At 42.1% G+C, this 12,907-nt stretch overlaps 1 protein-coding gene across 1 annotated transcript in view; it reads left to right on the top strand.

The window, feature by feature from the left end:
- The first annotated feature begins 646 nt into the window (after positions 1–646).
- The window catches only part of NPSR1 (neuropeptide S receptor 1), a 132,179-nt gene continuing 119,918 nt past the window's right edge, over positions 647–12,907 (top strand). The window contains 1 exon segment of the mRNA XM_065883563.1: positions 647–838. Coding sequence (XP_065739635.1) covers positions 647–838 — 192 coding nt within the window.

Below are 12,907 nucleotides of genomic sequence, written 5' to 3' on the forward strand. Positions count from 1 at the left end.
TGTTTTGAAGATCAAATAAAAGAACATCAAGGTGATAAGAGTATCTACCAGGCACCAATCCCAGTCGCATCACGAGGGGTCGTGGCTGACTGACAAACACAGACCCCAGGCTTTTCTGAGCACTGCCCTCTGAAAACCTAGAATAGAACCACGGGTGTGAAATACAAATGTGCTCTTTGCCCACATTTACTGAAATAACGTACAGGCTACTAAGTAAATGACTGGGTGAGGATTTTAAGTCAGAAGGCACCCTCAGCTGAAACAAATGCATCATTATGATTTGATTTCAGAAATGCAAACATGACCTGAATGAATCGACTGTCTGTTGAGTCCAAATTCCTATGTTGTTGAAGCTGGAGCAGATGTGTGGTGGTCTGTCCTGGAAGTGAGGAAAAGTACAACTGAGCAGGGAGGCCTGTCCGGGGAACCACGTGGATCGCTGTGAGGGGCTCCTGCCTGTTCTGGGGACCAGGCCCCCTGTGCTGGGTGGGAATGTGGGGTGTTGAGCAGCACGTGCTTTCAGGAAGCAGGCAGGGCTCTCTAGTGAGGTGGGCTCCACAGGGCTCCGTGTCTCTGCTCAGCTGAGCTCCAGCAGAAGCTTAGGGAGGCAGGGGAGGTGTAGAGCTGCAGCTGCTGTCCCGCTCTCATGAGAGGGCAGGACTCTGTCCCCGGCTGCAGGCGCAGAGACAGCTGGGCTCAGCCCCACCTCACAGAGGGCAGCCCCAAGTCCAACGGGACTGGGCAGACACTGGATTCTCCCATCCTCTGCACGGAAACAGTGACTTTCACTGCAGTGGTGGAAGGAGAGGAACGGGGCTCCTTCTACTACTCCTTTAAGGTGAGTTTCCTGCCTTCCACTCTGAACACTGATTTTAAGTCATAAGACAAAGTAGAATGCTAGACTGAGTTAAAAGAGTGTAGCCAATATTGTGAATTAGTGTAGTTTATTTTCTTTACTGAAAAGAGTTTAAAACAAAAAACTGATGATCTAAAGCAATGAATTTTTCATACTGTGCAAGGACCTATATTGTAATTTCTTAAGAGTACTGGTGGGGTCTGTCGGTTTGTTTTTCTGCTGCTGCTGCAAATGTGTGAATCATGAGTAACATTCATGAGTGGATGACTTTTTAATTTTCCCCTTTTCCTTAGGTGAAAGCACTTTGAATTGATCCTGTAGTAGTGCTTGAAATGTCTGTTTCTTGTAAGGGTTACTGTTGTGAGTTTTTTGCTAGGAACATCAGAGGAGTGGAAAGCCCACATTGCCCAGGACAGTACATGATGCAGTGAGAGACAGCGCTGAGGAAGGAAGGCAGGATCACACTTTCTTTGTTGAGTCTTTGCATTGAACATCAGTGAGAAATAGGGTCTTTGACTGTAGTTGGTGATGTCACTGTTTGCAACAAGTTGCCCTCCTAAAACAGATGCGGAAACCGGAGTTCAGTGAGTTTCACCTTCAAAGTATCCAAGGGCCATATTGAGGAAAATGTCCTCATTAAGCTAATACTGTTTGCTCTTCTGAACAAGACTGTGGTCAGGAACAAACCAGGCATCTGGAAAACAGTGTCCTGCTTCTTGCATGGGAATGCTGGGACGTCAGGTTACTTCACAGGCTGCCTGATGGTGCTTTCAGTTGTTACACTAGTTCCCAGGGCTCAAACTGGTCTTTTATACCAAAAAGGAAAATACTTCAGGAAAAATTCTAGCAGTTTTTTTTTTTTTAATCCTCTGGGTGTTCTTGAAATTATTATTTTTTACTGACAAAGTAGAATTGCTGTAATATCCATGTTGGAGCTTTGCTTCTTTGCCAACACTCAGAATAAAGCTTTCAGCAGGGAGCTGTCCCGGGAGCCAGCCTCACTGGTGCTGGAGAGACCAAGAGACAATATAGCAAAGCAGAGCCGAACAAGTCACTTGAGCTGACTGCACAGGACCTATCCCTAGGCACCACCTCCTAACGCATGAATGCTCACACACAGCCCAGCTGCCCGGCTCCACGACAGAAAATAGAAGCTGAAATTGGAGTTTGGGGCCATTTACTGTTGACTGAATAATCCCCTCTATGAAATCAGCCTGCAGGTCCAGAGATTCTTAGAGAAGCAGGCTTTTTGCACCCAGGAAACACACCACTCCTCTCAGCGATGCTGCCTCTGCAGCCTCTTTGATATTGATAGAACATGACAGCAAACAGAATGAAGAGAGACGGGCCACTGCAAGAGGGATGATAATCAGCAATAAGGCAGTTGTTCTGAGATTCAGGCAATAATCATTCTCAGCTGAAATCTCATTTGCCATTTTTTGAATACAGCTCCTAAGGGGATGTTCTGAGTATGTGGACAAACAAATCCCTGCTCAGTCTCTTCTAGTGTTTGTACTCTGTGCTAGCAACATCATCTCCAGGCACTAAGGAACATCACATCGTTTTCATCTCATTTCTATTAATAAGTTTTCTCTCAAGAAATTGGACCATTAGACAAGGAGAGGAGCAGAAAGAGAGTAACTATGTTTGGCCAGGAGCTTAGAATGTTGTTTCCTTTTTTGAGAGGTATAATCATTCATTAAAACAGTGATTTTTAGTTACGCAGAAGTCAGTAGTGGTGTTGGTGGGAACTAGCTTAAGTGTCTTAGTGTAACTTTTTCCATGGTCCCCTTTGAGCACAAGCAGTTTTGATGCACTGTTGATACAGAAACAGCTCTGATGCACTCTTGTTCCTCTTGTTCTGATGAAAACTGTCACCCTTTTATCCTACAACCTTCTCAAGAAGAAAGTCAGAAATGTGCTTCTTTACTGTCACCCAAACTTGTCCTTTTCATCCACTGCCTTTTCCAAAAGCAGTAAAAATGTCATCAAAATTGAAATGGTAACAGCCTTACCAGAACTAATAGCAAGAGCAATAGTCATACCCTTCATTGGCTGTGGGCTTTCCTGGTGGCAGGAAGTTTTCTAAACGATTTTTGCGAAGTATCTCATTTAATTCTTAGCCCATGTTGTATCTTCCCATCTGGAATTGCCTTCCATCTTCACCTGTGTTTATCTAAATTCTTCCCACTCTTTAAGGCTCCTCTTGGGTTGTTTCCTCCCTGAAGCCCCCCTGACCCACCCCTCCTCTGAGTTCCAGTAGTGTCCTGGAGTGTACCTCTCTCCTTGCCACTTAATCCAACACTCCTTAACTGCTCTTGCAATAAGCATCAGGTAAATGGGTAACAGTTATTAAGCTCCTTGAGTGAAAGGAATGCCTGATGTTTGTTTCCTGTTTTCTCCAGAAATGAGCACCATGCTAGGCTTACTCATAAACACTTCCTGCATAAATGAAAGGTGGTGTTCTGTTTCTGTCCACTGTCTACATGTTGTCAGACTGGGCAACAGGAAGTTTGCTTTCTTAGTGACGGAGGTGGGGGTCTTGTTAACTGCCGCTCCACACATCAGCCCCTGCCCTGCTGGGTCTCTATCAGCTGTACTCACCGAGGTCTTTCTCTGCAGGTACATTCAGCTCAATCTATTCCATTTCTAAACCAATGTGATGAAGGTAAGTTATAGTTGCCAGCGGGTGGGTACGGAAGTAGCTGTGCCATCATACCTCGTACCTGGTTAAGCCCTGGAGAACCCATACCCACCCCGTTGCCGCCTTACCTAGCCTCAGCTGCCTTATTGAGTCTTCATGCCTGGACTTCTAACCTAGTTACCAACGTAGCCCTGTACTTCTCTGAACCCAAAGCTCTCTTGGCAGGAGGCAAGACACCCCTGTCTAGATCTTACTAGCCCCTTCTTCACAAGCTCAGAGCCTTTTCTTTCTTCCCCATCTCCATCTCCAAATTCTTACACCTGCTCCCCACTGCTCTAACCTACTCTGTCAACCTAAGTGTGTCCTTGGATATCAGCGGGGAAGGCAGAGGGGAGTTCACCTCCCCCTTCCTCTATCCTGGGCTTCACATGACTAATGCTCTGTGGTCCTGGGTTCAAGGTTCTCAGCTCAGGCCCCAGTTTCCTTCACAGTTTCCAGTTTCTCATATGTTCAAGGTTTCATCCAGTTCACCTCCTCCATTCCTAGTCCCCAGCATTAAGCAATTATATGGGCTTCAAGAGTCTACCAGATGCTTTCAAGGAAGATGGGACCTGGCTCATCAGAAAGTGAATGGAGGACCTGAATATAAGCCTGCCCAAGTGGAAGACAAAGATGAAACTCTCTTCTTAATAGCCTTTAATTTTTTTTTTGTTTTGTTTTTTAAAAATATTTATTTATTTAGGCTGTGCTGGGTCTTAGTTGTGGCACGCGGGCTCTTTTAGTTGCGGCATGTGGGATCTAGTTTCCTGACCAGGGATCGAACCGTGGCCCCCTGCATTGGGAGCGCGGAGTCTCAACCACTGGACCACCAGGGAAGTCCCAATAGCCTTTAATTTTGACTGTGAATTTGTTAGCAATGTTTCTTGAATCCCTGATTCTTAACGATGAGAAAATTAATTCAAAGTAACGGGGAGGGAAACCTGCTTGAATTAGTAAATTGCCGAAATTATAAAATAATGCAAATGAACTCAGTTTTATTACTCTCAGGTGAGGGGAGACATGAACCAAGACTGTGAATATATCACCTGAAGAAGATCTTCTATTGAATCTCCTTCAGTGAGTCATTACAAATGATATGCAATTAGTCTAACTATTGTTTATATGTAAATGGCTGCTTCTAAGTGCTTGAGGGTGATTGGACAGTTTGTTGCCTTTGTTTTGCACCCTTTGCTTGCAGTCTTACTGTTAATTTTGTTAACACACCCTTCCTCCATTAATATAACAAGAGCAAATTCCAGTTCAACCCATGCCCCAATTATTTCACACTAAGCTTTAGGAAAAGCTTAATTTAAGAAGCTTAAGTATACTGTGCTTGTTTTTATTATATTTAGGCTGACAAGTCATTTCTAAGAACTCTCTCTACCTACTGTGTACCAGCATTTTCACCTTCAGTGACTGTCACTTCAGCTCCTCTCTGCCCACTTGCCTGCTTCCCTGAACCCTCCTCTTGTCCCATCACAGCCCTGCAGGACTTGCCTGTCTCACTTCCTGCTTGGACCCCAGGACAATGTCAGGGATGCCCTTCCTGGAATCCAGGAGCCCTCAGTCCTAGACCTCCCAATGTATCTCCTGCAAGTTATAACAAGGGTCTTGCATTTACATTTTTTTGTCCTCTTCTAATCAGTTTAACTCAGTATGTTCATTTTGAGTTTCGAGAGTTGAATATTGTGGCTGTTCATAGGGAAATTACTACTAATTTTGCCCAGTTAGATAATTATTAAAGAGCTGCTATCACTGCCTTTTTCTGCACACCACTTTCCAATCCCTTGCCCTGGGCCAGCTCTACCATGTTCACCTTCACTCCATGTCCTTGAGAAAAGCACGTGTGTCATCTGTTGGCTCCACAAGGCTGTTGTGCAGTTCCCAAGCTATGTACTCTAGCGTGTGAGAAAGGGTAACTTCCTTAACTAACTTTCTCTTTGGGTCACTAATATATCTGATGCCAGGAAACAATCCTAGTTAATTCAGAGTAAACTCAGAATTGCAGAGTTTTCCAGCCTGTGAAGGGTTTTCCCACTTTCTGACTCAGGAAAGGCATCTAAGCTCTAGGAATGATGCTTCTACAGTGTGTGTGTTCACATGTGTGTGGTCAGAGTGAGGGAGGGAGGCTGACCTTGGGAGGAATCTGGGCAAGTTGGCGTCAGCTAAGATGAAGAGGACTGTCTGGGCTTCATAAGTGGTCATGCTAGTTCCACACCCTTGTCTGGATCCCCGTCTGGCCCGGGTCAGACTGCACTGCTTTCTGCAGCAGCATACCTTTGTCTCGTTTCCTTCAGGTACACGGGTGCCCACATCTCCCTCTTTCCCTCCCTCAACTTTGGCTGAATTTCTGGATCCTGCCTGGGAATAAAAAGTTTGACTGCTTCCCTCCCAAATTTGGGCTGGTCTTCTCTCTCCCCATGTGGCCATCGTATCTATTCAACTCCCACGCCATAAAAATCTGGGTAAATCCCCAGGGGCTGCCATCCCCTGGTTCCTATACAGTAAGTGTAGCTCAGCACCCTTTAATCCTGTGCTCGCAGCCTTGGTCTCTTCCTCTCTTTGTGGTAGCCTTATAAGGGGCCAATACAATATCCTCTCACATTCTGTACCACTATCGTACCGTCTGACACTCCTGTCTCCTGCTGCCTGCTTTCTCTCTGGTGGGGAAACGGACTTGACTGTTTTCTGACAAATTTATTATTCCAGACACTCTGCTCTGAATGCTCAAATGACACATCCTCTTGCAAAGGAAAAAGACACTTCTCTTCAAGCTACTTATGATATCCTCCATGAGGTATTTTTGAAAGCCCCGGGCTGACTTTTGTCTCTTTGTCTGCACTGCTGGAGTAAAGACTGCCCTGAAGGCAGATCGGGTAGAGCTCTCTGGCTGCCTGGACTCTGGGAGTTTTTCTCAAGGAAGTAGAAAGGAGCATATCCATTAATGCTTCAAAAAAAAATGTCACCCCGTCATCCTTGAAATAATTTCCTGTTGATAGAGTGGGTAAGAATGTTTCGAGCTATGTTCTCAAGTGGACAAGAAATGTAACTTTATTTTCTGTAACTGAACTTAGCTTCTCTCTGGACCTCTCAGTCTAGCTGATGGCAGAAGAAGTAGCCTAGTCATCCCCAGGTAAACTCAGGCTCTCGACTCTTCCCCATCACTGTAGAGAGGCACAGGCTGGAAAGTCAGACTGCTGGGGTCAGGTCCCAGTGCCACCACCATCGAGCTGTGAACTCGGGGAAGTTTGCTTCCATCTGTGCCTTGGTTTACTTACCTGACAAATGATTCTGAGAATTAAGTGTCCTTCAGAGGGCTGTTGTGACAAGTTAACCCTGAATCTCAGTGGTTTAACACGTCAAAAGTTTATTTTTCTCTCACGTCCCAGTTGCAGGCAGATCAACTTGTAGCTCTGCCTTCTAGCACAAGCAGTTTCCAAGGGAGATGGCAAAGCTTCTCATCTGCTTTGGCCTGAAATGACACATGACTGACTCCGATTCCATTGGCAAGAATTAATTAGCTGATGGGCATAGGAGATGTAGCTTAACTGAACGCCCCCAGTGAGGGGAACATAGTACACTGCTGTAAAGCTTGGTTTGACCTTCACCTTCTGCACAATAAAACCCAAACTCTTCAGCCTGGCCTTCTGGCTCTGCACAGTCTGACTGGACCCCCCCCCCCCGCCACCTCCCATCTCCTCTCCTCTCCTCCTGTACCATGCTGCACTGAATACCATATTCCAGGGAAATATTACCTTTGGCAGGAATGCCTTTCTCATAGCTTTTTCTTCTGATATCACATCTAAGCTCAATTGCCCCCTCATCTGTGAAGAATTCAGATTGTTTAGTAGATCAGCATCATCACTATTCTTATGCTTCCAAAGCACTTCAAATCTCTGTGCAACAAGATTCATCTCTTGACATGCATGTCTGCCTACACATACACAGACATACGTGTGCACATAAACATAGACCAACATACATACACACACACACACACACACACACACACACACACGTCAATCATTTTAAGGCAGCTCTAGATCCCACTACCCCTAGCGTAGTGCCTGACACATGGTAGACAAATGGTCAAAAAATATTTTGTTGAATGAAAGGGCATATCAAGAAACAATCTGTATAACAAGTTTATTCCTAAGGTCTCAGTAAATTCGTGTGAACGCATTAGAGTGGATGGAGTCTTAATCCTTATTCTACAAGCCACTGGGTTTGAACTTAAAGGTACCATGATTTTAGGGAATTCCTGACACCACAGCATGCCCTATTGGCGGGGAGGATGCATAGACAGGTCATTAGACCTGAAGCAAACAACATCCAAGATCTGTCTGTTCCCCTTCCCTTGCCACCAGCTCTGGTTCCACATCTGAGACCTGGAAGCCATCCACTTCTGAGACCTAAGACATCGGGCAGGTTTTGGAAAAGGGTGTTCACATTCACATCCCTGCTCTCCACTTATGTGTTCTGATGCCTGATTATAGAAACTCAGCCACAGAGATCTTCTGCAAAGTGCAGAGGGCAGAGGGCACCACCTGTGGACAACAGGATCTGCTCCAGTGGGGTGAAGTCAGCCTTGTCTACTAGAATCTCAATCAGGTAGTCACACATCGTTCCTGTCTGCTGCCTCTGGACACTTCAAGCAGGAAATGTGTCTCTGCTGTGAACAGTGAGACTACAACGGCTTTCGCTGGGTGGAACCCTATACTAGGGACTAGGGAGCCAAAGAGGATTTATCACTGTCCTAAGGGGCTGGGAAACTAATGCTTTCATTCAACAAATATTACTAAGGTGATTTCAGCCTTTTAAATTCTTAACAACTATAGATAAACATAAATATTTCTCTCTCAATTTAAATTTCAAAATAAATTAAATATCATATCTAAAAATAAGTCAAAGTATAAACATGCAGAATACAATCTTCTAAACTGTATTCGTTTATTCCCCATATGTCATGTACCCCTTTACCTTACCCAGTAGAGAATCACAGATGGGCTTGACTATTACTTTAGGCACTGGGGTTTCAAAGATGAACAAAACAGGAACGTCATTCTCAGACAATTCTGTGTAATGGGGGAAAGAGAGAGCCAATAATTATGATACAAGGGAAGAGAATGCAGTCACTTAGATAAGGGGAGAAAAGACAGGGGTGAGGGGGAAGTGACAGAACGAGGCATACGCAAATTAAAAAGGAGGATTTCCACAGAACTAGAAGAAAAAATTTCATAATTTGTATGGAAACACAAAAGACCCCAAATAGCCAGAGCAATCTTGGGAAAGAAAAAAAGAGCTCGAGGAATCAGACTCCCTGACTTCAGACTATACTACAAAGCTACAGTAATCAAGACAGTATGGTACTGGCACAAAAACAGAAATATAGATCAATGGAACAGGATAGAAAGCCCAGAGATAAACCCACACACATATGGTCACCTTATTTTTGATAAAGGAGGCAAGAATATACAATGGAGAAAAGACAGCCTCTTCAGTAAGTGGTGCTGGGAAAACTAGACAGCTACATGTAAAAGAATGAAATTAGAACACTACCTAACACCATACACAAAAGTAAACTCAAAATGGATTAAAAACCTAAATGTAAGGCCAGACACTATTAAACTCTTAGAGGAAAATATAGGCAGAACACTCTATGACATAAATCACAGCAAGATCCTTTTTGACCCACTTCCTAGAGAAATAGAAATAAAAACAAAAATAAACAAAGGGGACCTAATGAAACTTAAAAGCTTTTGCACAGCAAAGCAAAACATAAACAAGATGAAAAGACAACCCTCAGAATGGCAGAAAATATTTGCAAATGAAGCAACTGACAAAGGATTAATCTCCAAAATTTACAAGCAGCTCATGCAGCTCAATATCAAAAAAACAAACAACCCAATCCAAAAATGGGCAAAAGACCTAAATAGACATTTCTCCAAAGAAGATATACAGATTGCCAACAAACATATGAAAGAATGCTCAACATCATTAATCATTAGAGAAATGCAAATCAAAATCACAATGAGGTATCACCTCACACCAGTCATAATGGCCATCATCAAAAAATCTACAAACAATAAGTGCTGGAGAGGGTGTGGAGAAAAGGGAACCCTCCTGCACTGTTGGTGGAATGTAAATTGATACAGCCACTATGGAGAACAGTATGGAAGTTCCTTAAAAAACCAGAAGTAAAACTACCATATGACCCAGCAATCCCACTACTGGGCATATACCCTGAGAAAACCATAATTCACAAATAGTCATGTACCACAATGTTCATTGCAGCACTATTTACAATAGACAGGACATGGAAGCAACCTAAGTGTCCATCAACAGATGAATGAAGAAGATGTGGCACATATATACAATGGAATATTACTTAGCCATAAAAAGAAACGAAATTGAGTTATTTGTAGTGAGGTGGATGGACCTAGAGTCTGTCATACAGAGTGAAGTAAGTCAGAAAGAGAAAAACAAATACCTTATGTTAACACATATATATGCAATCTAAAAAAAAAAAAAAAGAAAAGAATGGTTCTGAAGAACTTAGGGGCAGGACAGGAATAAATATGCAGACGTACAGAATGGACCTGAGGACACAGGGAGTGGGAAGGGTAAGCTGGGACAAAGTGAGAGAGTGGCATGGATATATATACACTACCAAATGTAAAATAGATAGCTAGTGGGAAGCAGCTGCATGGCACAGGGAGATCAGCTCTGTGCTTTGTGTCCACCTAGAAGGGTGGGATATGGAGGCTGGGAGGGAGATGCAAGAAGAAGGAGGTATGGGGATATATGTATAGCTGATTCACTTTGTTATAAAGCAGAAACTAACACCATTGTAAAGCAGTTATACTCCAATAAAGATGTAAAAAAAAAAAAAATGAAGTGGGAATTAAAAAATAAAAGGAGGATTTCTACATAGAAAATCAAGTCGCTCTTCATTGAAGACAGGTAAACAGAAGCTTTGAATTTAGATAAAAGAGAGAGATAAAAAGACCCAAGTGGACCATTAGACTAAACAATATGGAGTTTTTTCCTTATAGGCAAGAAGAAATCTTTGAAGTTTTATTAGCAAAAGTGTTAGCAGTGAAAACTGTGACTGAGAGAGATTAATCAGGCTGCAGAGTGCTGGATGGGATGTAGGGAGGGGACACTGAGGAAAGAGAGTCAGTTATAATGACCCAATGAGTGGTGTCAGTGCTCAGACAAGGATTGCCATGGGACTTCCTGTCCAATCATATGCAGGTTTGGGGAATTAGAGAAGATTGGCAGAGGCAGGGAAGGACGATGACATGGGGGCTCAAATTGATAAGATGATTCTAAAATGTATGTGGAAAGACAAAGGAAATTGAACAGCCACAACAATTCTCAAAAAGAATAAAGTTGGGGAACTCACACTAGCTTGTTATGACTTACTATAAAGCTACAGTGTGGTATTGAGGAAAGGATAGACAACCAGAAATGGAACAAATAGGGAGTCCAGAAATAGACTCAATCATATACGGTCACTTAATTTTTGACAAAAATAAAAAGGCAATTCAATGGAGAAAAGCAAAATTGTTGCTGGAATAAATGGATACCCATATGTAAGAAGGGAACCCCTGCCCAAACCTTACACCCCATAAAAATTAACCCCAAATGGATCACATACCTAAGTGTAAACGCTAAAATAAAACAAACCTAAAATAAAATAAAAAGACAATATAGAAGATAAACTTTGTGACCTTGGATCAGGCAAAAATTTCTTACATACAACACTAATGGCACAATCCATAAAGGAAAAATTTATTAAATTGGACTTTGTTAAAATTAAGAACTTCTATAATTTAAAAGATGCTATTAAGAGAATGAAAAAGCTAACCACATACTAGGAGGAAATATCTATAAACCACAAATCTAATAAATAATTTTTATCCAGAAGATATAAATAATTCTTAAAGCTCAGTACAAAGAAACAAAAATCCCAACTTAAAACAATAGGAAACTTTCAAACAGATATATCACCAAATGGTGACTAAGCACATGAAAAAATGCTTAACATCCTTGATCACTGGTGAAATGCAAAATAAAACCTCAACGAAATACCACCACACACTTATTAGAATGGCTGAAATAAAAATATACTGATGATATCAAGAATTGGCCAGGGCATGAAGCAACTAGAACCAGCATACATTACTGATGGCAAAGCAAAATGGTAAAGACAGTTTGGAAATTTTTGCCATTTTCTTATGAAGTTAAACATACATTTATTATACAACTCCAAAATTCTACTGCTGGGTATTTGCCCAAGAAAAATAAAACTTATATCTACATAAAAGCCTGTATGTCAATACTTATACTGGCTTCATTTGAAATTGCCAGAAACTGGAAACAAATGTCCAGCAGTTAGAGAATGGATAAACTGTAGTACATCTATACAATGGAATATTACTTGGCAATAAAAAGAATAAACTTACAGATACAGAAAACAACATGGATGAATTTCAAATGCATTATGCTAAGTGAAAGGAGCCAGACTCAAAATGCTATAATGATTTCATTTACATGATGTTGCTGAGAAAACAAAACTCTAAGAACAGAAAACAAATCAGTGGTTGCTGTGAAGAGGTTGACTACAAAAGGGCACAGGCAACTGTCTTTGGGTTATCGAACTATTCTACATCTTGATTGCAGTGATGGTTAAGTTTGTCAAAATTCACAAAACTAAGCATTCAAAGGCTGAATTTTCCTCTGTATAAAGTATTACTTAATAAAAAGTATTCTATAGCGATGTAACTTTCCTCAAAGCATGTTTCATTTAAAAGTTGTAAACCCCCAAGTGACAGCATAGTGGAGGTAATTCTACAACCCCCAGAGGACCTGAAACAGGATACAGATTTAGAAGGTTAGTACGGAATTCAAGATGGAGGAGCCTCCGAAAGCACAAAGTATGGATCAAAATAGACAGAATAATGAAGTTCTCACTCCACATAGGTATTGCTTAAACGTCACCTCCTCAAGAGTCTTTGATTTAATGACATTATATGTCTATGCATTTGTTATCTATCTCATGGTGTCTACAAACTATGCTCCATGAGGACAGGAGCTGTATCTTGTTTTATCACTTGCCTCCAGTGCCACCAGTCATGCCTTGACAAGACCCTCAGAGAGTCTTGAAGAGTCAGTGAACCCTATCACAGACTTAGCACTGTGCTAAGTATAAACATTGACAAAGAATTCAGGATATAGCTCCACGAATGTTTTCCAAGGGTCCTCTTTATTCTACTTTACAAGTAGACATCAACCATTAGCCATTTAGCATGAATCTTTACTATATAATATTTAGTACTAGTGAGGAATATTGAGGATGCTAC

Source organism: Phocoena phocoena, chromosome 9, assembly GCF_963924675.1.
Source record: "Phocoena phocoena chromosome 9, mPhoPho1.1, whole genome shotgun sequence".
Lineage (NCBI taxonomy): Eukaryota > Metazoa > Chordata > Mammalia > Artiodactyla > Phocoenidae > Phocoena > Phocoena phocoena.